Source organism: Acanthochromis polyacanthus, chromosome 4 (assembly GCF_021347895.1).
Source record: "Acanthochromis polyacanthus isolate Apoly-LR-REF ecotype Palm Island chromosome 4, KAUST_Apoly_ChrSc, whole genome shotgun sequence".
Taxonomy (NCBI): Eukaryota; Metazoa; Chordata; class Actinopteri; family Pomacentridae; genus Acanthochromis; species Acanthochromis polyacanthus.
This window is the reverse complement of record NC_067116.1, coordinates 31,502,754-31,529,232: the sequence shown is the minus strand read 5'-3', so window position 1 is coordinate 31,529,232 and position 26,479 is coordinate 31,502,754. Positions and strand designations below refer to the sequence as shown.

Below are 26,479 nucleotides of genomic sequence, written 5' to 3'. Positions count from 1 at the left end.
CACACACACACACACACACACACACACACACACACACACACACACACACACACACATATACAAATATATATACAGTGCCTATCATAAGTATTCACCCCCTTTGATGGTTTACCATTTTATTGCTTTCATAAATCAATCATGGTCAATAAAATTTAGCTTTTTTAACAAAAACAATTATTGGAAAAAACTCTTTAATCTCAAAGTGAAAACAGATTTCTGTAAAGTAATGTTAATGAAAGAAAATTATATAAATAAAAATAATTGTTTGCATAATTATTCACCCCCTTTTTATTTTAATGGTCTAATTCAATAGAGGTCCATCAAATTGTTGCCAATAGTCTCACAATTAGTGAAATGAAGATCACCTGAGTGGTGTGGGTGTGTTTCAAGTGATCGAGTTGTAAAACACCTGTGTCTGAAGGGTCCAGAGAGTGGTTGATCAGTATTCCTGGCTACCATTACACCATGAGACAGAACAACACTCTAAGCAACTCAGGGAAAGGGTTATTGAGAAGTACAATTCAGGGGATGGTTACAAAAAAATTTCCAAGGCACTGAACATCCCCCGGAGTTCAGTGAAATCAATTATCAAGAAATGGAAGGAATATGGCACTTATGTGAATCTGCCTCGATCAGGCCGCCCTTGTAAACTGAATGACCGTGCAAGTAGGAGACTAGTGAGAGAAGCCACCAAGACTCCTACAACTACTCTGAAGGAGTTATAAGCTTCAGCTGCTGAGATGGGAGAGACTGTGCATGCAGCAACTGCTGCCTGGGTTCTTCACCGGTCAAAGCTTTATGGGAGAGTGGCAATGAGAAAGCTACTGTTGAAGAAAAGTCAAATTAGATCTTGACTAGAATTTGCCAAAAAGTACGTGGAAGACTCCATGGTCAAGTGGAAGAAGATTCTTTGGTCTGATGAGACCAAAATTGACCTTTTTGGCCATCAGACAAGACGTCACGTTTGGCGGAAACCAAACACTGCACATCACCAAAAACACACCATCCCCACTGTGAAGCATGGTGGTGGCAGCATCATGCTGTGGGGATGTTTCTCAGCAACTGGACCTGGAAGGCTTGTAAAGCTAGAGGGCAGAATGAATGCTGCAAAATACACTGAAATCCTGGGGGACAATCTTTTTCAGTCTGCAAGAGAACTACGTCTTGGGAGAAGATTTATTTTCCAGCAAGACAATGATCCAAAACATACAGCAAAAGCTACACAGGAATGGTTAAAAAAGAAACAGGTAAATGTTCTGGAGTGGGCGAGTCAAAGCCCAGACCTCAATCCTATAGAGAATTTGTGGCTGGACTTGAAAATAGCTGTTCATGCCCGATACCCACGCAACCTGACAGAGCTTAAGCAGTTTTGCAAAGAAGAATGGAGCAAAATTGCAGTGGGCAGATGTGCAAGACTGACTGAGACCTATCCACACAGACTCACTGCTGTGATTGCAGCCAAAGGTGCATCTACTAAATACTGACTTGAAGGGGGTGAATAATTATGCAAACAATTATTTTCATTTATGTAATTTTCTTTCATTAACATTGCTTTATAGAAATCTGTTTTCACTTTGACATTAAAGAGTTTTTTCCAATAAATTTTTCTGTTAAAAAAGCTAAATTTTATTGACCATGATTGATTTATAAAAGTAATAAACAGGTAAAACATCAAAGGGGGTGAATACTTATGATAGGCACTGTATACACACACACACACACACACACACACACACACACACACACACACACACACACACACACACACACACACACACGTGTGTGTGTGTGTGAGAGAGAGAGAGAGAGAGAGAGAGACTAATGAACATTAACAACATTAACAACAGTCACAACAGTCCATTTTTTTACATGCTACAACTCCCATTTTATGTTGACCTCTTAATGGGACACTTGGGCCTGCCTCTCAGACATGACCAGATCTAGTCTGGGTGGAATGGGGGAAAGGCTCACTCTCAAGGTAGCCTCTAGTGAAACTCTGAGTCTGTTTAGAGCTTTGGTCTTAGTTGAGACCACAATGGAGAATCCTGATTCACACAGGTATGTAGTTATGAATGGGAGGAGGAGTTTCACAGCCCTCTGTGTTAGACATGGGTACTCCTTTGAGACCACAATCCAGTTCACAGTTCACAGCTTGGTAAAGTCCATAACATCTGTTTTTGCTAGGACAAAAGTCTTGTCCTATCTTTAAATGATTCAACCAATCACAGATTAGAGCTTCACCTGTGACAAATAATGTAATGAACACATTCCCAGGTGTGTATAAAAAGAACCCCAGCACACCAGTCCCTCATGTGAAATGCACCCTGACCTCTGACAACATGCCAAAGATTCAACCACAGACCAAAGTGCTGATCATCAAGAGCCTGAAGACCAAGTCTGCTGCTGAGGGTGGCAGACATCTTTAATGTATCCAAACGTCAAGTGGAAAGGATAAGAAAAAAGATTTGAAGAAACTGGTGATGTTCATGACAAGCCCAGGTCAGGCAGACCCTGTAAGACAACTGTGAGAGAAGACTGTTTGTTACTTCGACAGTCCAGGGTCAGCCCCTTTTCAACTGCAGACCTACATGTGAACTGGTCACCAGAAACCCCTGTATCTACTAGAAGTTTGTCAAATTCTCTCACATGGTGGTCTCCATGGCCAAATTAGTGCTCATAAACCAGCATTAAACAGAAGACAAAAAAAAAAATCATGTTGCATTTGCCAAAGGCCCACAGCTTGCAGAAAGCATGGACAATGGAAAAGTGGCAGAAGGTTGATTTTTCTGATGAATCATCCATGGAACTGCATCCCAATTGACGCAAATACTGCAGAAGACCTGTTGGAACCCGCATGCAGATCTGCCATTGCTTCTTGCCACTGTGTTTAATTTCACTTAATTATCCCTAGTTCTCAGAGTATGTAGCCATGTAGTCATTCTCAACCATGCAGAATACATGGTTTGAGTCTGTTCAGAGTTTAGTTTTGTTCGAGTAACTTCTGAGAGAAACCTTGCCACAAAACTCATTCTTGGTTATTTAACGTTCTGCCATTCATTTCCTGCGCCTGAGCCTCCAGAATTCGTAACACTTTTAGCACTACACCTGGTACAGTTTCGTGTCGAGTTTTAAAGGAAAACACTGCATTTGAATAGTATACTTTTTTCAGTGTCACATCTTGATGGGACTGTAAGTTTAAGGAAGATAGTGCTTGAAGCTCTGAAACATTTGTGAACAGTGGATCAGACGTGTCCAAAGCTCTCAATTAAAAGTTCAGTACATCAAGCTATGCTTACTGAGAGATGTAAATTAGTCATAGATGCATAATTTACCAAAAAAGAATGCAGGACTGCAATCAGCAAAAGTCCTATAAAAGATGGCTGTCTCGTCATGTTTGGATGCCTGCAGCAAATTAGCTCCATCCTGAACGAGAAAAAGTAAGGACTCCATTCTTCACATATACTCCTTTTTGGAGAAAAAAATCATGCAGGAAAATGAGCCCAAACACACCTCAAGACCACAGAGCCCTGACCTCTCCTTCCCCATCATCTGACCTCAACCCTGTCTGTCACAGTTGCCATGGCAATCTGCGAGCCAGCTTTGTGATATCAGAAGAGAGACCTAATAGGTGAATGAATCAAAACCCACATCAGATAAACCTGCTGAATGTGTGAAGAAAGAGGTGGGAACTGAGGGTGAACCAGCATCTCACACTCAAACACTCAGCTCTCTCTAATTGAAACACGCCCCCTCAGCTCCTCTGGGACCTGTTGTGTTGTTGTTAATGCCGCTGTTGTCTCTCGGGACTGTCTGATTGGCTGAGATGTTTATCAGTCATCAGCCCCACGCCCACTCATCATTGGCTTGTTACAGTGACACTTCCCATCCCACCCATCCCCACTGTGACCTCGCCCAATCGCTTTTGTTGTGTCTCCCTGTTGAACTCGAGTGGACGGGCAGTAACCCCGCAACAAAGAATATATGTTGGGAAAATTTTAAAGGCAATAAGTGTTTTTGCATTTTACCTTCTTTTATTGTTTTTAAGTGGAGCCACTAAGTTCAACTCAGGGCTAACAATGTAGTCACACAGCTGGAATTGTTAGCTTAAACATACCTGACAAAATATTGACATAGCATATCAGAATTGGAAATCAATCTCCAGAAATATGACTAGCTGTCAGAATTGCTAGCTAAAAATGGATGAGCAGTTAAAGTAACTAGCAAACTATGGATATTTTGAAAGCTGTTCGCTAAAACTGGGAACACAGAGTTATTAGTTATTATTAGCTAAAAATATAACCTGCAGTTGAAGGTGTTAGAAAAAAGTGGATAAACAGCTAGAATAACTAAGTAAAAGAATTCATATTTACTAGATAAACATGGGCGTAGTGGTTAGCACTTTCGCCTTGCAACAAGAAAATCCCCGGTTCAAATCCTGGGGTGGGCCAGGGATCTTTCTCCATGGAGTTTGCATGTTCTCCCTGTGCATGCGTGGGTTTTCTCTGGACACTCTGGCTTCCTCCCACAGTCCAAAAATATGCTGAGGTTAATTGATCACTCTAAATTGCCCGTAGGTGTGATTTTTTGTCTGTATATGTAGCCCTGCGACAGACTGGCGACCTGTCCAGGGTGTCCCCTGCCTTCGCCCGAGTCAGCTGGGATAGGCGGTGTATAGAGAATGGATGGATGGATAGATAAACATGAGAATCGTCACTTAAAGGTTGATTTAGAGAAAATGAAGCCATTATTGGAGCGTTTTTCATGCCGCCAGATAAACAAGTGGTAAGCAATTCACACAAAAATACCTTTTTATTAATCTTTATTCTCACAGACAACGACATCAGACCTTTGCACAAGTGAAAGTATCAATGAACAACAAACATGTTTCTAACACTACAAAGAACAAGACCTCTAAGTTAAACAAAGTTAAAACAATAAAAGCACCAAAGGTCCCTTTAACATAAAAGAACCTGAATCTGGTTACTGGCTCTTCTGCTGGACAGCAGAACATCAACAACACATTAAAAACACATCTAATAATTCATTAAAAATTGACTACGCTGATAAATGTGAATATCACATGACTGTCTGCTGCTCTCAGTCTCAGCCCACAACAACAATATGTGTTTTTTACAGGACAGTGAAGCTGCTTCTGCATGTTTGTAGAAGCTTGGAGTTCATTCACTCTGACTGAAAACATACCAGACACAACATACAGCTTGACAGAGATCTACAGTCTATTGTCACCTTTTTGTCACAGAGTTCGTCATCTATATGTCTATACATCTTCAAAAACCAACAAGATTTTTGAATCACTTGATATTGCATTTACAGAATTCTGAAAGTCTAATAAGAGCAGGTGAAAATCTGTGTGGACTGCTTGTTTAACCCAATGGAAAATCAATACAAAACACGACAATTTTTAAAAAGGTAGTATTCCCATTTTTGATAGTGAATGTGTGACTGAAAGACAAGCTTCAGTTTTGCCCTAAATATTTGCATTAACTAACAATCAGAAACAGATGCCAGTGCCAGCATTTATTTCTGCAGTGTGACCTCTGGCAGTCTCTGTGATCCTTTATCCATCTGGATCAACAATGAATCTGTCTGCTGCATAAAACCTTTAGCTTCCATCCTTCATGAAACACTTCAGTTAATCAAATAGTTTGCTAAACATTTTGAAACATTTTGAGTCATTTTATATCAGAAATACAAAAATGATGAAGGTTTTAGTGTCCTCAGTGTCTCAAGTTTGAATCTGAGTTTGGATCTGAATTAGATCACTGAGACCAAACAGTCTTTTGAATGAAATAAAAATCACCAAAATCTGGATTTACAACATGTGCCATTGGCATCACTCTGACCCGACTCACATCAGGTGGGTTTTCAACTCTGGTAAAGTTCCTGGATCTGCTCAGCTGTACTGGAAGTACTGCAGCTGACTCTGGTCCTCCACCAGACCATCAGAGTCTCCGTCCACTGAACTCTCACAGCTGGAGTTTGAGGACAGTGTCTCTTCCTCCTCCACGCTCCCTGCCCGACCTCGGGGGGCCACCCTGAGGTCCTGCTCTGTTACCAGCTGGTCCAGAAAGTTGATGTACCTGAGGGCGAGGCGCAGGATCTCATTCTTGCTCAGCTTCCTGTCAGGTGGGTGGGTGGGGATGAGACGCCGCAGCTCAGCAAACGCCCCGTTGACATTCTGCTGTCGCCAACGTTCCCGACTGTTGGTGAAGATCCGACGGACAACACGAGGTTGAGAACCTGAGGGGAAGGAGAGAGAGGAGTCAACTGGAGTGTAAAAAAGCTGAACTGAGGAGCCCGACTGTCACACAGGACCACATGAAGAGGAATCACTGAAATATATCAACAAAAGAAGAAAAAAAGAATAAAACATTTGTGTAAAATGACACATAAACTGACATTTTTTCTTGTGTAAAACTGGAACAACTCATTTAATCAATTAATTCAACAACAGAAAATTAATCTGCCAATGTTTGATAATCAAATAATTATTTTAAACAATTACTTTAAGAAAAACAAACAAACAAGCATTTTGAATTGATTCAAATTAACTGCTGATTTAATGCAGGCTTAAAAAAAACACAGTGTGAAACTAACTGATTATTCCAGTGACCGTACCATCATCGTAGCTGGTCTCATATGGAGTTCCTCTGTGATTCATCATGATGGATGGTTCTGGCTCTCTGCACACACACAACAATGTTTAGCTGGTAGCAACACAAAAGTCCATCTTGCTGGTGATTTTCTGCAGCAGGTGGATCTCTGAAAACCTCTGACTGTCTCCCTGAGTTCTATGAAATACAGATGACAAGCTCAGCAATTCACATTTTAGACACATTAAACAAACAAAAATATTGGCAACATTCTGAAGCTAATAAACCATAAGTATTGACATTGCTCTCCACATCTTGTGGAAAAATCCTGATATTTTTAAGGTTAGTGTGCTCCAAAAATCACAGAAATACTGGAAAATAGCAATCTCATAAAACAGTGTAATTTTCCAAAATTCAGCAGTTTAATGAACTCCAGTTTAATTGTCACTAATTGTAACTAATTTCAGAAATATATTTACAGTAATAAGGTTGAATTGAATACGTACCTACTAAATAAAAGGAGATGTTTATGGAATTGCAATAAATTTGTAAATAAATAAAAAAAAATTAAAATTTTCTCTACAAAACTAGAAATTTTATTCTATGTTATTCACAGTTAGAGGTTTATTTTTCTTAATATTTTACATGTAGTTATAGATATTTTTTGCTTTTGGAGTTATACTGATCAGAATCAGAAACACTTATTGACCCTTGAGAGGAAACTGGTTATGTTACAGTTGCTCCCATTCAAAGTCTCGGAAATGTAGTGAATTTAATAAAAACACAGAAAAATCTATCTTAAAAATATAAACACAAGTAGAGAAAATATAAGCATAAAAAGTAAAATGTGCATTGTTCTAAGAAAAAGAAAAATGTAAGTTTACAGAATAGTAAATATTAATGGAGTTTTATTTGTGATATTGCATTGATATATACACAGAAAATTATGTTAAATAAAAAGGAAAATTTTTGAAAAATTGCAGATTTGTAAAAATGATTTATTGTATTCATGAAGAGCCACCTAGTGACTCAACAAAACAGACAATAAACCTCATACTGAACATGTGTTGTGATGTTGTGAAAGCAAGTTTAATGTCCTTAGTTTTCTTCCTATTTGGTAAATATTAAATAACAATGCATATGTACACAATGACTGTAGCCTGCAGGCGGAAATAACTTGAGGAATAAAGAGATGATATTCAGATAAATTCAGATATCCAGAAAACATGTCATAGCTGCATTCCATGAGATGGCGTTTTTCTGACCTGGTGCAGGTGTGGAGGTGATGTGCAGCTTCGTGCAGCGGGTCCGGTGCAGACAGCAGCAACAGCAGCGGAGAAGTCTGGTGGGTCATCCGTGTTTGGCTCCGCGGTTCCTGAGCAACAGACAGACCACAGTCCGGTGAGCTTCACTGACAGTACGCGTCCCGAAGCCTCTTTTATACCGACCCGCGTCTCCTGTTGTGTGTCGTGACGCGTCGTTTCCATGGAGACCCCGCTGATAATGACAGTCCCATGAAATTCATTAAATTCAGGGTCCCAGGAAGCAGCACCCCAGAGACCTGCAGGGCCCAGGGGCGCCTCTACCTCCACCCTCCCCCCGCCCCGCTGCAGGAGTCGTGTTTTCCGGGTTCTTTCCTCCACCGTCTCCGTCACGACCCGAAGCTCCGGAGCTCTTGGTGTCGTGTCCCAACAAAAGCTTGACTGTCCACGCCACACAGATCATAAAAAACAGCAGTAATAACATTATTTTACCACTTTTCACTTTATTGCTGTTATCTCAACAAGAACACGTTAAAGGTTTTCAGTCTTAGAAGGACATCTAACCTCAGAACATTTGGACCAATTCGAGACACTCTGGACACGTCTTGAGTCATTTAGGACAGTTTTAAAATCTGCTTTTGTATCATTTGGACAAAAATGCAGTTATTATTAACCATTTTTAAATGCTGTTGAGTTCAATTGTGGAGTCACTTTGTACAACTTTGAGTAATATTGGGCATATTATTTTGGACACATTTGAGGTCATTTTTGTGCAAGTTTGGCTATTTTGGACAATCTTCATCAGTATCAATCAGGGCTTTTCTTTAGAACCTCAAAATGACAGTCTTGGAGACAATTTGTCCAAGTTTGAGCAATATTGGTTATTAATGGGGCTGCTCAGTAGAGTAGTGGTTAGGACTTTCGCCTTGCAGCAAGAAGATCCCTGGTTTGAATCCCGGGGTGAGCCTGGGATCTTTCTGCATGGAGTTTGCATGTTCTCCCTGAGCATGCGTGGGCTTCCTCCCACAGTCCAAAAATATGCTGAGGTTAATTGAGTACTCTAAATTGCCTGTAGGTGTGAATGCGAGTGTGCTTGTTTGTCTGTGTATGTAGCCCTGTGACAGACTGGCGACCTGTCCAGGGTGTCCCCTGCCTTCGCCTGAGTCAGCTGGGATAAGCTCCAGCACCCCCCACAACCCGAATGAGGATAAAGCAATGTATAGAGGATGGATGGTTATTAATGACCTATCTGGAGACTTACTGGGCAGTTTTGGAATTGTTTTGTACAAGTTTGGGTAATACTGTGTTAGGCCTGCCTCTGCCGGCTCTTGGTAGGGCCCCTCCTTCCCTGTGTATTTGCTTCCTTTTTAGGTGTGCTGGGTGCTGCGGCAGCAGGTGAAGGCAATTCTCTGCAGACAATCAGCAGAAGCAGGAGCAGGTGCACCAGTATCAATCAGTTCACAGCACCACACAATATAACCAGACTCCAGTCACCTCTCAGATGCTGGATCATGAGCATCCACTGACAGTTTACTACTCATGATTCTACAGCTTAACTCCTGACTGAGCTCTAGTAATCCTGTTTCTGCTCTTCCTCAGTTCGGACCTCGACCCGCTCCTAACCTTTCAGAGGATTTGTCTGCTGTTCAACTCATTCCCCTCTGTACACGTCGCTTGGTTCATCTCCACACGACCCAAACCCCTTCTGCCTTCCCCTGTCGTCGCAGTCTGTGTGAAAGGTGCTAAACAAAAAAAGTTGAATTGATAAACTGAATAACTGACTAACTCATGATTGTGACAACAGAAGTATTTTCATTGTGATTTAAGGGTTTGCTCCATTTTTAAGGTTGGGGTTAAAATCTTGACAGAAATAAAGTACACTTAAAAAAAGCGATTAAATCAAAGGAAAAAAACATAATACAATAAAACCTAAAAAGAAAATTAAACATTAAATACAATTAAATTATATTAAACAGATAAAATACCTAATTAAATAATTAAACAGAAGATACAAAACATGTAATTATGAAATTAAACATTTTTTTCAACAAAAATATTAAACATTAAAGAAATATTTTATAGAATTAAACATTTTTAAAAAATACAATTAAACAAGATGAATATTAAACATTTAAAAAATACAAAACATTAGATTATTAAACCTTTAAAAAGACAAAACATTTAATTAAAAAATAAATCTTAAAGTCAAAACTTCAAATAGGAATTAAACAGAAAATACAAGGAAGCATTTAAAAAGAAAATTAAACATTAAAAGGTGGTAAAACATTTAAAAAGAAAAACTTAATAGATTTAATCAAAAAATTAAACATTGGGAAAGAAAAGGAAATTTTTCAAACAAGCCGAGAAAACATTTGAAAAAACAATTAAACATTAAAAAGACAAAACATTTCAAAGTCAAATCAGACATTAGAAAAGAATAAAAGGTGAGAAAAGAGAAAAATTAAATATTTAAGAAGAATCACACTAAAGACAAAACATTTTAAAAGACACCAGTTAGACTTTAGAAGATCAAATTAAACAGAAGAGACAATAAAACGATCAAAAAGAGCAAAAACAGATAAAGGTCTTAAAGCGTTTGAGTCTGAAATGAAAACAAGTTGTTTCTTCAAACATTTCCTCTCTTTATGTTCTTGGTTTGACTGTGGGCACATTTACTAAGAGCTCATTTCAGAAAACAGCTTTCCAGATAAAGTCTACTCGTAGTTGAAGGCATTGATCAAACTAATGTTACCTTCTGATCTCCACAAACTTTACTGTTCAGTGAAGAGAATCAAAGTTTGTTCAGGATTTCTAAAGAACCCACAGGTGAAGGTCTGAGAAGAACTAAGATGGACGGTCTAAATGTGAAATCAAGACTCATGGTCACAAGTTTTAAGGCTTCTGTTAATCGCAAAGTTCAAACTAACAGCCATCTACTCAGGAACTTCTTAAATTTCAGCCCTCAGACTGTCTGAAGGTTCAGACTAACACAGATCTACTCAGGAACTTAGAAGATATCGGTCCTTGGACTGTCTGAAAGTTAAATCTAACAGAGATGTACTGTGGAACTTAGAAAATTTCATCCCTCAGACTGTGTGAAAGCTCAGGTCCTGAGGACTTCACCCTGAGCACATGTGACAGGCACGAAAGGGTCTGGAGAAGCCGTGGAGAACGTTATGCTGCCGGTAACATTGTTCAGCATGACCGGTTTGGTCGGTGATGGTGCGGGGAGGCATATCCATGGAGGGACATACAGGCTGGAAAATGCACTCTGACTGCCATTAAGTAACAGGATGAAATCCTTGGACCCATTGTCAGACCCTACATCGGTGCAGTGGTCCTGGATTCCTTCTGGTGCACGACAATGGCCAATCTTATGTGGTAAGACAGGGGTGTCAAACTCAGTTCCTGGAGGGCCACTATCCTGCATGTTTTAGATGTTTCCCTCTTCCAACACACCTGATTCAAATGATCAGCTCATCATCAAGCTCAGCAGAAGCCTGTTAATGAGCCTGATCATTTGAATCAGGTGTGTTGGAAGAGGGAAACATTTAAAACATGCAGGATAGTGGCCCTCCAGGAACGGAGTTTGACACTCCTGTGGTAAGAGAACTCATGCAGTTCCTGGAGGATGAAGGAACTGATGCCATTAGCTGGCTCCCACGCTCACCTGACATGAATCCAATAGAACACCTTTGGAACATTGTTTTGTTCCATCTGACACCATCAGGTTGCTCCTCAGACTGTCCAAGAGCTCAGTGATGCCCTGGTCCAGTTCTGGCAGGAGATACCCCAGGACACCATCCGTCGTCTCATTCAGAGCTTGTCCCGGCATCGTCAGTCATGCATACAAGCACATGGAGGCCATACAAACTACTGAATACCATTTTGAGTTGCTGCCAAGGAATTTCAGAAAGATGGACCAGCCTGCCACATCAGTTTTTCACTTTGATTTTGGGGTGTCTTGAATTTAGCCCTCCTGGGGGTTGACAATTTTCATTTCCATCAAACAATGTGGCATCTTTTCATTCCTAACACATTATCCAGTCCATATCAATATACACATCTAGTTTGTTTTTCCCTGCATTGAAATATATGTTTTCAAAGTGTCCCTTTAATTTTTTTGAGCAGTGTATGTTGGAAAACACATTTTCTTTGTCCATTAATCTGTTGATTGTTTTCTCCAGTAATTCATTTCTTGTTTTGTTTAATAAAATGTCAAACCCAAATATATTCAGTTTACTGTCATAAAAACCAAAAAGATTTATATTCATGATGCAGGAATCAGGCAGTTTTTCACTTTTTATCTTAGTTTAGTCAGAAAGACAGTTGATAATGTGTGAATTGTTGCAGCTTGTGAGCCGTAAATGGTTTTTATCTTTGCGGCCGAGTGTCAAAAAACATTTAGAAACCAACATCAACAAAACACTCAATCATTATTAAAGGGAAATCCAACTTTTACATGAGAGTGTCTAATAAAAGGACATTTATTTCCAAAGTAAATGTGAGATTTTCATCCAATGGAGCTTCTCTTCACATCGTCTTTCACCTGGACTGGTTTGATCGGGAGCATGTGCAACAAACATGAAAAACTGCACTTCGTCATCAATGAATGACACTGAAGTTTAATCTCTACATAAATGAGACTGAGTCTGGATGTGCTGCTCTGTCATTAACTCCTAAGTTTAGGGAAAGTTCAAACAAAAGAGGAAAGTTCAGATAAGACTTGAGAATGAGCTGATTTTGAACAAACATCTCAGACTTTCTGAGCTTCAGCACCTCTAGCAAGATATTTGGACAACAAGCAACTCAAGAGATCCAGAGGTTGGAGAGAGTTAGCTTTAGCTAAGGGAAAGAACATGTGGGATGCTAACCTAGCAAACATTTCATACTTTTCTCTGTGAATTCTTAGAAATAATTTCCTATTTAAAGACAGAGCTACACATCTTAACTCAGTCTCATTGAAACAAACTCTAATTCATTGTCATCCATCCATATTAAAGTGCAGTTATCCAAAATATTTGTTGCATGAGCTCCAACAAAACCTGTCCAGGTAGAAGGCCACTTTGACTAACAGGAAGTGGAAGATTCCAAGCAGATTTATAGAAGGGGGAACCAGACTGTACTAAGTGTGGTCAAGTATAGAGGGGTGTTTTGTGGGTTTTTAAGGCTGATAATGATTATTAGTGAGACATTTGAAGGAGATATTAAATTGCAGTAAATGAAAGTATTTAAAATCTTGGAGTTAAACTTAGAAGAACACAAACTAACAGAAAACTTTGTTGATACATTTTTGTTTTGTTTACAGATGTTAAGTTAAAGGAGTTTTATTTGTGATGTATAACCAATCAAATCACTCCAGAAGACAGAGCGACCGCAGCTAGAAAAAGGTTCAGAGCCAAAGTAGTGCCATTTTTAAATGTATTTATTACTGTAAATCAGTAAAAAATAAAATACTGATAATCAGTAAATCAGTCAGCCCACAATTACTAGAATTCTACAATGTACGTCTCTTTCCTTTGACTTGTTATTTGTACAATATACAGTGTATATGATGGCGTTTTATCATACCAAAGGCTAACTATGATGTTTTCTTGGAGACATACTATGTACTCTGTTTGTTCTGGCCCTGGGCCGCTGCACTCCTCTGTTGTTTTCTGGATTCTACTCAATGCCTTCGTCCACCTGGCCTCCGTTGACTCGTCCCACCTGCCGTCTCTGGAGCTGAAGCTGGATTGGAACAGACCAAAGTACAGTCCAATCACGATGCCAGCTGCCTCTCAAAAGGCTCCTTCATCTGACGGCACTTCTTGTGAGGAGAAGCTGAGCTTCAGCAGAACTTTGGAGATGTGTTCCAGTGGTTGGTGGATGTGTGGGGAGATAAAGAGGGACCTCTGAATTGTTCAGAAAGGAAAACAGGAACCCATTGGTAGTTTTAGTTTAGGGTGCTACTACAGTGTGTTTTTGGGTTTTAAGAGGTGAACAGGAAGTTTTTTTTTTCGTATCAATGATCTTTTACTTTGTTCCTGGCTGGAATGCCCATCAATATCAACGTGAAGTTCACTTTTATTTCTGTTTGTTTATTTTTATTTTACTAACACCCACTTGCTTTTAACCCACTCACATGTTGCGTTGTTGTAAACTTACTCTTTCAAATAAATACTCTTCTAACCATCTGGAAACCAGGGTTTGGACTGTTTTTGTGTTGCTCCTCACCTACTTCAAACAGCCGGGACATAACAACGTTTTGTGGACCAAGACTATACTCTGATGTTTTTAAAGCTACATGCTATACTATGGGCTTTTTTAATGGACCTATTACTATGATGTTTTTTTTTGTTTTAGGTTTTTTGTTGTTGTTTTTAGCAACATATTATAAGAATTTGAACAGTTTTAAAAATTACTATACTTTTACTTGTGCAATGAACTAGTATTCTATGGCCTTTTTAGACCACATATTATACTCTGATGTTTTCTTGAATGACATACTATTTTGACAACATACTGCACTTTGACATTTTTTGAACCACACAGCATACATGACAATTTAGGCAACATCCCATAATTTTGTGCTTTTTGAACCACATAATAATCTATGGGGTTTTTTTGTTGCCGACATGCTATACTATGAAGTACAGGCCATACTATGTTATTCTTAAAAAGTATACTATACTTTGACATTTTCTGAACTACATCCTATACTATGGTGTTATACACACAGTGCTTTGGTTACATGTTGATTTATAATCTAGATTTTTTTTCTGTTTTGTTTTATGACGGGATTACCACAGACCTGACCGTGAACACAGTTGACATCCACCTGAGGGAGACGCTGCCTAAGATCTCAAGGCTGCTTGGTCGTGGTCTTTCTGCTCCAGAACGCCTTCATCAACTATGTCTTCTTTTGAAGAGGCCCTCAGATGCTGTTATCTCTGATCTTAAGGAGGAACTTCTACTTTTACTCTGTAACGAGACAGCGGCTATTTTAAAGACCCAGCTCCTGGCGGCTTTGAGTGAAAATTTAACATCCATCAAAACAGAACTACAGACAATTAAATCTGAGCTGTCGATCAGTATTTCACACATCAAGTCCGACCCAGGTGCCCTGAAGCATGCTGTGGGTGAAACAGAAACTTCAGTCTCCACATCACCAACGACATCGTCACACTCCAAAGCAGAGCACCTGTCTGCTGAACATAGAATAAGGCTATGTTCAGACTGCAGGGCTTAATGCTCAATTCCGATTTTTTTGTGAAATCCGATTTTTTTGCGAGTTCGTTCACATTTCCAATTAAATGCGACTTGTATCTGATCTCCTGTGTGAACCTCACACGACCCAAAAGTGTCCCACATGCGCAGAAGAGGACACAACAACGACACGCAGAGCGTGTTCAGTGTTTACGGAAGTAAACATGAATGCTAACAGTAGAGCATGTCTGGCCATTTTAAAGTTGCTGTCCAGCCGGAGCCAGCATATTTACAACTTAATCGTTTTAAGGAGAAGGTCAAGAAGGAAGAGAGCCAGGATTTTGGCCCTGGCATTTTGTGGGGGAGTGGCAGCAATGTCTGTCCAGAGAACTATGTGGGTGCGGAGTCGCAGCCAGGAATGGTGGGATAGTGATATGAGAGGCTTCACAGATGCGGACTTCATTCAGAATTTTTGAATGACAAGGGCGACCTTTACCTATATATGTGAGCGCCTCTTTTTAACACTCTCACGGCAAGACAGACGTCTTCGGCAGCCCTAAGACGTGTTTTGCTTGAACGCAGAATAGTGACGTTTGTCTTGTACCAATGACGTATAGGTCAGATAAATGCGACCTGGCCGTTCAGACTGAAGTCGCATGGCAAAAGATCAGATATGTATTGGAATTAGGACCACATATCCAAGTGGCCTGGGTCACATTTGAAAAAATCAGATCTGTGTCGTTCAGACTGTCATGAAAAGATCAGATACAGGTCGCATAGGGGCAAAAAAAATCGGATTTGGGTCACTTGAGCCTGCAGTCTGAACATGGCCTAATAAACTGCTGAAACAGTTGGTCTGTCCTTCTGCAAGTGAAAGTTAAACAGGAAGTGGTTCACTGATGATGTTTTCCATTCATTCTCCTTCTTCAGAACCAGATGAGGTTTTCCTTCTGTTGGCTTCACTCAGAAGATCCTCACAGTGAACATGAGACACCTTTATGAAGACAGACGTCACAGCATCAGCATCAACAGCAGAGGTTCATTTTAAAGAGACCCTGGAAAGATTTCCTCTGTCATATATATTTTCCAAGCACTGAAAGACAGAAAGGCCTGCAGTCACTTTAGCTTTACAGGAGAGGATTTTACTATCCAGCTTATCTGTGCTGCAATTTAAATGTAATAACTGTAGCATTCATCATTACTTTGGACATATTCTGGAAGTTTATTTTTCCAGTTTAAACTGCAGGAATACGTACTACAACATGTCAATCAGTCATTAAACAATGTTAACGACTAGAGAGTAGATTTACTGTTTTCTCCAGTTTAACTTCAGAGACTCAGCAGATATTCAGGACTACTGACAACACAGAACCTTAACCTTACTGTTTTAATCACATTTAGGTTTTCTAAACGTTATATTAATATGAACCAACATCTCACAGACAGTTTTATTAACTAAATGCACCACATTACACTAACAACACACTTCAGCTGTTTACATGAAACACAACACAAACATTGTTAGCTTAATGCTACGTTAGCTTTAATCAGGCTACGACTGAGCAGCTAGCTCAGTTAGCATCGCGAAGATTAAAACGAATATTTACGGGATGGTAACTTTCTTCTCTGGTCAACGCACACTGAAATAAATTCCACCAACATCTGGAGTGTATGGCACACATTATATCTGACACTAAAGTTGCACATAAAGTGCATTAAAAGCGGCACCGACAAGAAGATAAACACTTACGGAACTATCAGAGTCCTTTCAGTGTCTGCTGGTGGAATCAGCCGAAGGTAGAAAACTGGTCAAAACAAGCCAACGGGCAGAAAAACTGTTTGTGGAAAATGTTCTGCTGCTTCGCGGATAAACAAACCAACAGTGATCATATCAGTTAATCCAAAGGAGGAGAGCAGAGTCTGGGGTGCCTCCTTCATATGACCTGTCAATCATTCCAGACCGGACTGTGAATGAAGTTAGAGTGCCTATATAATGAGAGTGGCGACAACTGGGGATTTGAAGCCATTTTGTTTCCATTCACTCAATATGGGACGCGCAGCGCGAGGTGGACATTCACGAAAACTATGGATTATTTACTGATTTTAAGACACGTTTTGGACAAAATAATTTACTGGCTTGTATTGTCTGGATGTCCAAGGTTGGATTATGGCCGTTTTTAGTTGAATATTTTCATCTGTGACTAGTTTTGAGCCTTCAAAGGTGAGTTGTGCTGTTTACGTTATTTGCTGTTTGTTGGACAAATGTGTTTATATTACCCGCTGTGGTAATCACATCTGAAAGTGGTTTATACCGGCGGATTCATGAGAATCTAAGCTTTCCATGGGTGTATAATGTTTCTATCATCGAGTTTGCAGCTTCGGTAAAATTTAGTAAAATACGTTTTCCCGTCCGCCTGTACGCTGCTGCAGCTGTAAGCATATGGCTAACAGCATCCTCATGCTAACGGCGGCTAACAGTCCAGAAACAGGTGAACAACACGGAGCCTGTTCGGGTCATATGAGGCTGATAAGTGACTGCAGATTGGACGGAAAACAGAAAATAGGAAACAAAAACTGTCAGCTGTTTGTTGAATTGGAAATCATGTGAATGAACAGGGAGGCTGTTGTCGAAGCTCAGATGGGCCGCTGAAGTTTAACGGGTTACCCCGTTAAACTTCAGCGGCCCGTATTTCATGCATCTCCATGCATGAAAATGGTCAAAGTCAAAATAACCACAACTGCCTAAAATCACATCAAACTTTTCTATCTGTCATTCACCCATACATCATAACATGAAAGTACATACATGGGACTAACTTGGCACAAAAATCATGATGAAGTCGGTTTCCATCCCACTCTCCGGACTTTATTTTCCCAGTTTCCTTCTTTCACTACTCCTGGGAAATCTAAGCATGTGTAATCCCTTCTCCGATCGATTTGTGCACCCAAAGGCACAACAGCCCGTCATTTTTCAGGTATTTATGAAGCCAAAAACGACCTAGAATGACTCTCTGCATTGTAAACAACGTTAACAGGCATAACCGGCGTTCATGAATTGGAAACAAAATGGCTCCTATAGATCACGTGACCAAAATTTTTTGGACCTGTCATGTCGCCACTCTCATTACTACACTATCACTCTAAATGAAGTAGCCCCGCCCCCTGGCTTCGCAAAACTTTAACGCTTTATAAAAAATTAAATATTGATTTACTTTAAGATCGACCACCTGATCTCTCATTTTGACCATGAAAACTAACGGAAAAAAAAATCCGGTCTATGCACCGTGCTCTGTTTGGCTCAACAGACTGCAAACATACTAATGGAAAAGAAGCTTTCAGCTTGAACAGAAGTTTAGAATTTGCCAGAGATTTTCGAGGCTTTTCAGATTCCTTCAGAATCTAAGTAATTCAGCAACAGTTGTCAGTACAGTCATTGGCCAGACAGACATCTTTCTATCCATGAAAAATGTCAACTGTGTGTGTTGTATTTAAACTAATTTACTTTACATTGCCCTTCCTGTGATGTGGCTGTCCACATTAGCTCATTGCAATGTTGATGCCAACACAATGTATTGTGCAGCCCCAATTTTTTGTTCTTTTTTTATTAGTGCAATTATTTAAGTTGACTGAGTTAATTTTTTTTACCCACAGATTACCCACATTCAGTCTCTGTTTGCACATATCTGCTTGTAACCTTGCCTGTATATGATAAAGAAGTCATGTTATTATTAAGCCAACCCTAATACTGAAAGATTCATCATCTTGCTTTGAGGACTGACAGGTTTTAGTGCAAAATCTACAGTTAAAATATCTCAGCATTGATAAAATTCCAAAGGTAGATATGAGCAACTGTCTGACATGAAAATGATGAAACAAGAAGTGTGCAGTTTGTCTTTCACTTGTATCAGTCAGCAGACAGATCTGGTGTTCAAGTGGCGCCTCCTTCTGGCTACTCATCCCTACATCTCTCAGTGTACCAAGTAAATTTAACCAAGCTTTTAGCACCCACAGATACCCCCTAAAACTGTCAAACAGTCCATTAACTGATTATTCAGTGAGAAAAGGTCAATGAAAAATCATTGTAATTAACTGATTATTAATGGAAAGAATTTTTTTTCAAGCAGGAATTCTTTTCAGAAGCGGGGATTTGGTGCTTTTCTTTGTTACATAATAATTCATTAAACAAAACAAGCCCTCTGTGTTTCACCAGCAGCAATTTTGAATTATAACTTACATTTATTCACAATTTGTGGTCATTTTCAAGACACTTAATAAACATAATCAGCAGATTGGTAAATAATGAAAAAAATAAGCTTGTGGCATCTCTAACGAAAATACAGAAAATGCAGATTTTAGAACCTATCGTAAGAAATTACAGTGTTATAACCAGGCATTAAATGGTCCATAGGCCTGTTATCAGGACTAGACTACAAAAGTAGTATATATGTATATATAAAAAATCAGTAAAACTTTATTTAGACAAAGACAGAGGAGACAAAATGCTCAGATTTTTTTTCATTTTGTTTGTGAAAGTATTGATTATTGCATGATGTGTTTTTAGTTCAAGTAAATAATCCTTGTCGTTAAAGTAGTGGATTGAGACTGTGAGACCTCCACCTTTATAAGGTTTCTCACCCTCCCATATAGGTCCCCCAGACTCAAAAAGTCATGAACAATGCTGCCTCCACTTAAATTTATCAGCAATAATAACCCAGTCATATTTTGCAATGCGCACAGAGGACATTTTCTGGTTAAAGAGATATGAAATACATCGTTAATGCACATTTTGTCGTGTTACTTCTGTTTGAATCTTAATCTGTCAGTCTTCTGGTGTAATGTACTCATTTAATGTTGTGTTACTGCTTGTAACTCCTAAAAAAACACACAGAACAGTTGCAAATTTTTCAAGAAGTGTATTGTACAAAATAGAGACTATCAGAACTCTTTCAGTAACAAAGAAGAAACACAAAAGAAAAAAACCCCACAGTTTTATAGTAAAACAGAGAATGAAGAAATTATTTCTATCAGTCAGCGATAATGATGTTTGCCTTATTTCACATCGTATGTCCTGCAATGTCACTATATTTAAAGTCTAACAAACAAAAACCACACTAGGTCAATCTAACCGGAAAACACAGGTGTGAAGCACAAAAGGTTGGAGTCTGGGAAAAACGAGGGTGCTGCTGTCAGAGAGGCTCCTCCATCACTGCTTTATTTAGATTTAAAATGATGAACAGCCAGTCAGCGCTGGGACCGCCTTGCCACCAATTACCGCTCCTGGACAGAACAAAGATAGACACAAACAAAGAACACCCACTCCCAGACAACATCACAACAAAACACATGACAACCACACTACACAATACGTCCACAGCTGTAACACAATGTCAATGCTGAAACAACGCACGGTGCAGTTGTAATTTAAATCCTATTATTCATTGCAGTTATTAAGTTCAAGCAAATCAACCATACATAGAAATGATTCAAATTTAGTTTCCAGTGGCACATAATTATGCCCAGAAGTTTGTCTTTACATGATATAGAAGTCATGTCACTATTAATAAAACCTGTTCAGGGTTTTTACAAATAAACTGAGTCTGGTACTGAAATCTCCAACCGTCTCAACCTTAAAGCTTTTTATAACACCGAGCTGTCAGACCTGCTAGGGTTAGAGATTGCCAACAAAATTCCTTTGTATTTTCAAGTACATTGATAATAAAAACATCTTTAATCTTGAATAGTGCATTCAGAATCAGTAGTTAAAATAGCTCTGTGATGATAAAATCCCTGAAATCACATGTGAGAAGACTGTTGACCATGATAAAAATAAATGAGGAGAGCATTGAGCAGAATATTTTTCTTTCAATTTGCAGGCAGCTGTTGTGTTGAAGTGGCGCCTCCTCCTGTTCAGTCATTCACAAACACTCCTCACTGTACTGAGGAATGAAGTGAGTGCAGTGTTGTCTTCAACCTATGTTGTAATATTTGCATCCGTGAGCACGTAAAAGTCTGAGATGTAAATGTCCTCATTTTCCTAAGTTGGTGAGAGTCGGCACAGAGCCCTCTGAGGATGTTCGCATGAAGGCTAAAGTTGCTGTCTCCGTGGCAACTCGTGTGCAAGAACACATAGATGCCAAACTACTGTGCATTTATGGAACGCATTCTCCAAGTGAACAAAAAAGTAGTACAACAACAACAGTTGCCATTCTGTGGTGGCTGTGTGCTGTAAATTGCGTCATCAGACAAAGTCTGCAAGGGTCCATATGAAGCTCAAAAATTGTGACCGCGTGGATTGTTATGCACTGCAAGCATGTCAAATGTGCATGTGCCAGGAACACAGCCTGTCATGAGGATAAACTGTACGAAGAGATTCTCATCTACATCTTCATCATTCATGTTTGAAAGAGTTGTTATCGAAATCGTTGCAGAAGGACTTCAGCGGTGCTGATGATTTGCAAAAATTAGGATTTTTTTTTTCGAAATTTTTAATCAATTTTAACTTTTTCTGATTTAATGCTTTGAAATGCTGATGGAAACTGAGGGATGAAGTGAGTGCAGTGTTGTCTTCAACCGATGTTAGAATATTTGCATCCGTGAGCACGTAAAAGTCTGTGAGATGTAAATGTCCTCATTTTCCTAAGTTGATGAGAGTCTGCACAGAGCCCTCTGGGGATGTTTGCATGAAGGCTAAAGTTGCTGTCTCCGTGGCAACGAGTGTGCAAGAACACATAGATGCCAAACTACTGTGCATTTATGGAACGCATTCTCCAAGTGAACAAAAAAGTAGTACAACAACAACAGTTGCCATTCTGTGGTGGCTGTGTGTTGTAAATTGCGTCATCAGACAAAGTCTGCAAGGGTCCATAGGATTGTTATGCACTGCAAGCATGTCAAATGTGCATGTGCCAGGAACACAGCCTGTCATGAGGAGAAACTGTACGAGGAGATTCTCATCTACATCTTCATCATTAAGTTTGAAAGAGTTGTTATCGAAATAGTTGCAGAAGGACTTCAAGGGTGCTGATGATTTGCAAAGTTGAGGAATTTTTTTTCGAAATTTTCAGTCAATTTTAACTTCTTCTGATTTAATGCTTTGAAATGCTGATGGAAACATGGCCAGTGTGTGCTTTGGCTCAGACAGAGGAATGGATTTGTACCTAGGACTGTGTAGACCAGTTGCTGTTGAGGAACAGGACCATGTTAAGGTTTTCTGGCTCAATTGCGCTCCTTAGGTTGCAGAACTGATCACCTGCCCTGGAGAACGCTCTCTCTAAGGGCACAGCAGTGGAGACAACTCCAAGTTTCTTCACAGCGTGCTTGCTTAATAGAGAGAATTTCTTCTTTCCTGTGTGCCTCCACCAGGCCAAAGGGTTTGACTCCTGTGAATTGGGTTCATAAGCCTTGTAGCGGTCCAGTTGGACTCTGAGCTCGGCAGCAGAATTCACTTCGCCTGCATTGAGCTCCTTCATTATCTTATTAATTGCTTGGTTCTTGGTGTTGTCTCCTATGTGGTTTTTGTATCTTGGGTCGAGAAATGTGACGGTAGCCAATTTGTGGTCGCTGACATTGCCAATTTCGACATTGCATTTTGACAGTAGCATTTTGGCAACATGATTCTTGCCCTTTGCTTCTTTTCCAAGTGCGTCCATGAGCTTCGATATCACAGGCACCATGACTGAAATGGTCTCAAATCCTTTGCCTTTCATCATGGAAGTGGCTTGCTTCAGAGGTTCCAGAGCAGATATGATGTACTTGATGTTCTTTTTATCGTTTTCGTTCAGAAGTAAATCTGTCTTCCCCCTCTCATTGATCAGAATCATCATGGATGGGTACTGCTCATCCAGTGGTTGAAGCATGTCCAGCCAAGTGAGCCATCTGTCACTGGAACACATAATCAGCTCAGTTTGTTTCTCTTCCAATTTGCCTTGCAATTCTCTGAGCTTCTTCTCAGCTTCAGAGTCATACTTAAAGAACCGGATGATGTTGCAACACTTGTTGAGAACGCTGGACAGCTCATCGTTGTTCATCACATCCTTAAATACTGCATTCAGGATGTCAGAAAAGCAAGGAATGTGAGTCCATCTTGCTTTATTTCCTTTTAGCTGTGGCATGCCAGCTGTGACAACAGTATGAACCTTTTCTGTCACGTGCCAAGTTTCCATGATGGCTGAGAGCTGATTTAGTATGTTGGCTGCTGATTCATCCCCAAACAAGCCGGTAGTTTTAAGTATGTAGGACTTCAGACTACCGAGGTTGTCCACAAAATGGCACCTGACGGTTAGATAGGAGTCTTCAGATCTTGAAGACCACAGCTCACATGTCAGCACGATGTCTTCAACTGAGGTCAAGGTACTTTGCAACTCTTTCTCTTTTTCCTTGTAGACCTTGAGAAGCAGTGACTGCATCACAGATTTGGTAGGAATTTGCTGTGTGGGCTTCAATGCTTTTGCAAAATCAAGAAAGTTTGCATCTTCTGTGATACCCAAAGGCTGCAGATTAGATACAATCATCTTCAGCAGCTGTGTTTTAATTGTTAGTATTCCCCGGTCTCCGGCTGTGGAAGGAAACAGATTTAAAATTAGGATATTTTTTGGTATTATGCTTATTTCCAACATTAGCAGTGCAATGGCAGGCGAATCCATTTCTAGATGTCCCTTCAAAGATGCCAGCAGAAGAGATGCTGCATTGTGTTTGAGGAAGGAAAAGTTTAAAATCCCATTACACAATAATATCATAAATAAAGAACCGGATCAAATTGGATGGCTGTGTGTCTGACAGCATCCTTTTATTAGTTTATTTATGACTTTCTCAACGTGTAATTCACTATGAATGATAATACACTACAAACTACTGTGGGATGGAGATTTCGGTGTGCTAAAGATGTAGATCAACATGAATGAGAAAGGTGTTTTGCGATTTAGGCAGCAGGTTGTCTCTTTTGCGCTCTGTGATGTTTGTGGACAAATAGCATTGTCGAAATGCGGAAAAAGATTCTTCCTTAAATCGCTTCAGACAACTTGAAGGACATTCCTCGTCCATGTCCCTTCACCAATGCGACGGCATACAGTTCAAACTGGTGCCTTGTTGACGATAATACGGAAAATGGTAGTCGGCCTGATATGGCAAGATAGCTGTCACGACTTTTATGGGAAAGTGATCAAGGTGCTCATTTTGACATGAAACTGACAAGTTGAGATGCAGTCAGATTCATGGAACGGAGTGCATGTCTGAGAGGAGCTGCAGCGGCATCGTTTCTAATTCTTAATCAGAAACACAGCAATATCTCATCCAAACATGTTGGAGCCTGATGCGATCCTGAAAATGAGCGCGGAGGACAGTGCATGTACTTTCTTGTTATCTCACACGACAGAGCATGTGCAACCGGGTGCACAACAGACAGCAAACCCGGATGGCGGAAAATGCTTTGGGTTCATCTGTCGTATTTTATTTGTGCAGGAAGGCTGGCAAAGCTCAATAATATTCATAAGAAAAGTGCTCCCTGATTAGCTGGCGAACGAGGAAGAGAAGATTTTCTAGGACAGGCAGAATAGGGTGTGTCATCCCTGCACGCAAGGGAACAGCTGTATGGAAACAGCTGCCATCTTTGAGGTGTGTACCCAGTTTGTCTTTGTTCTCATTTGTTTTAAAACCTAAGTCTATAACCATTATTATTCATTCATATTTGCCAGTTAATAACAGTTTTTGTGTTGTGACAGACTCATATCACACATTATACGACTTTAAATGTTCATGATCTTTATACACACTTACATGACTCTACCAAATGAGTGTGCAAACAGCTTAGAGAGAAATCCTCTCATTTCTAGAAACCTTTTTTAAAAAAAAAAAATTAGAATAAGACATGCTTTGTTACCTCTGCTCTCCCTGATCTGATCCCGTCTCATTGGCTGGTGGAGATTTGTGAGGTGTCCTCTTGTCTCCATGTTGGATAGACGTTTGGCTGTTGAAGATAAGAACAAAATTAATTAAATGTAAAGAGCTGATTTAATGACACAGTGTCAAAGAAATGTTTGTCAGTCTAAGTACTCACATCGATTTCTTCTATTTGCACGCATGGCAGCGGTGGTTCAGCGTCTCTTCGGTCTCGATCAGTGACTCAAAAGTCTCCCTCCTCTCTGTGTTTAGATTTAACTCCATCTGCTCGCCTCCTTTTATCAGCCGAGATAGGAAAGTGAAACTTAAGGATGTAAATCCGTCATGACGTGTCTGCTGATGACTAACACGTTTATCATACCAAGCTCTTTTTTTCTATCGAAACCAAAGTAATATTTGTTTTGAATAATTCAATTATGGGCTGTAAATGAGTCCTAACTTGTCTGGTGATGAGTAATACACTTGTAATACACCCCAACAGGCTGTTTATCTATTGAAACAAAAGTTTGTTCTGAATATCATCAGTATTTATTAATGAGGTGAAAGCAATTGAATTACAACATAAAAAATTGAAGTAGAAGTCTGTTCTTCCTTTTGTATTCCATAAATGCTCAGTAAAGATATTGTTACAGCTTGGCTCAAAAACTGTACATGGAGGCAACAACTGTGTGGTTCCTAAATAGATTTATTTTAACAAAAGAAAAGCAGCAACAGTGATCCTCTACTTAATCTCTGCAGCAAAACACAGGGACACCTGGTGAACTGGAGGGTTGTCACAATATGAAGGGATTTAGATTTTTTTACTATTAAACACAAATATTGACTTTTCAAGACATTTTATATTATAAAACACATTTCATTTGGTTCACTTGTATCTGAAAATATCCTGTTAAATTGCAGTTTATTATGAGACACTCATCTCTCCGTGTTTTTCCTTTTTTGCTGTTGATGAACCACAACACTCAGAACTAAATGTGCTCCTCATAGCAGAGTAACCTGATATTAAGCAGCTATTGAAATATAGAGTACATGTCTGATGTTTGTTTTTTATTGATCATAAGAGGAAGTATTCAACTTATTAATTCAAAAGTAAATGTTTTCAGTTTCAGTCACATTTCTTTGCCGTTAGTGCTGTGACGACTGTCTGTGTTTTTACAGTCTGTGGCTGATACATGGTGTCATTTTGGCACTTCATAGAAAAACAGTCATGTTTATGAAAGAGTAAAAACAGACATTTTTATTGGTGCTGGAAACCCAAATGTTGCAATTATTATTTTTGAGTTATGTTGTCCCTAACTTCGTTGCCTCGTTTTATTGTCTGTGTAGAAAACAAAACTGAAACGATACAGAAGCTAAATTGAGCCTGTAAACTCGGCCTGACATGTCTGTTGATGATTAGTACAAATACTTAACACCACCAGAAATGAAGTAGCTCGCTGTTTTTATGTTCAGTTTCGGCTGTGCCAGCTTTGCTCTCATTACTGAGAAATGAAACAGAAAAATTAACCTGAAGGTTTCATC

At 39.6% G+C, this 26,479-nt stretch overlaps 3 protein-coding genes across 3 annotated transcripts in view; 1 reads left to right on the top strand and 2 right to left on the bottom strand.

The window, feature by feature from the left end:
- The window catches only part of agxta (alanine--glyoxylate and serine--pyruvate aminotransferase a), a 491,885-nt gene that overhangs the window by 20,653 nt on the left and 444,753 nt on the right, over nucleotides 1-26,479 (top strand). The window lies entirely within an intron of this gene.
- Nucleotides 4,791-8,326, bottom strand: LOC110956032 (T-cell acute lymphocytic leukemia protein 1 homolog). The gene is made up of 3 exons (XM_022201261.2): nucleotides 7,880-8,326; nucleotides 6,640-6,704; nucleotides 4,791-6,261 (listed from the first exon to the last, which is right to left on the bottom strand). Exons 1-3 carry the CDS (start codon nucleotides 7,966-7,968, stop codon nucleotides 5,915-5,917), a joined length of 501 nt encoding a protein of 166 aa, XP_022056953.1. The 5' UTR covers nucleotides 7,969-8,326; the 3' UTR covers nucleotides 4,791-5,914.
- On the bottom strand, nucleotides 19,963-25,281 carry LOC127533720 (uncharacterized). The gene is made up of 3 exons (XM_051947520.1): nucleotides 25,116-25,281; nucleotides 24,939-25,025; nucleotides 19,963-23,618 (listed from the first exon to the last, which is right to left on the bottom strand). The coding sequence occupies exons 1-3, from the start codon at nucleotides 25,138-25,140 to the stop codon at nucleotides 22,222-22,224; spliced, it is 1,509 nt and encodes a 502-aa protein (XP_051803480.1). The 5' UTR covers nucleotides 25,141-25,281; the 3' UTR covers nucleotides 19,963-22,221.

Excerpts from the sequence above, each read along its gene's own strand:
- LOC127533720 (XM_051947520.1), bottom strand. The coding sequence starts at position 25,140 with ATGCGTGCAAATAGAAGAAATCGAT. Across the intron at positions 25,026-25,115 it reads TGCAAATAGAAGAAATCGAT|CCAAACGTCTATCCAACATG; the intron begins GTGAGTACTTAG and ends TATCTTCAACAG. Across the intron at positions 23,619-24,938 it reads TCAGATCAGGGAGAGCAGAG|CCGGAGACCGGGGAATACTA; the intron begins GTAACAAAGCAT and ends TTCCTTCCACAG.
- LOC110956032 (XM_022201261.2), bottom strand. The coding sequence starts at position 7,968 with ATGACCCACCAGACTTCTCCGCTGCTGTTGCTGCTGTCTGCACCGGAC. Across the intron at positions 6,705-7,879 it reads CACCTCCACACCTGCACCAG|AGAGCCAGAACCATCCATCA; the intron begins GTCAGAAAAACG and ends GTGTGTGTGCAG. Across the intron at positions 6,262-6,639 it reads TGAGACCAGCTACGATGATG|GTTCTCAACCTCGTGTTGTC; the intron begins GTACGGTCACTG and ends CCTTCCCCTCAG.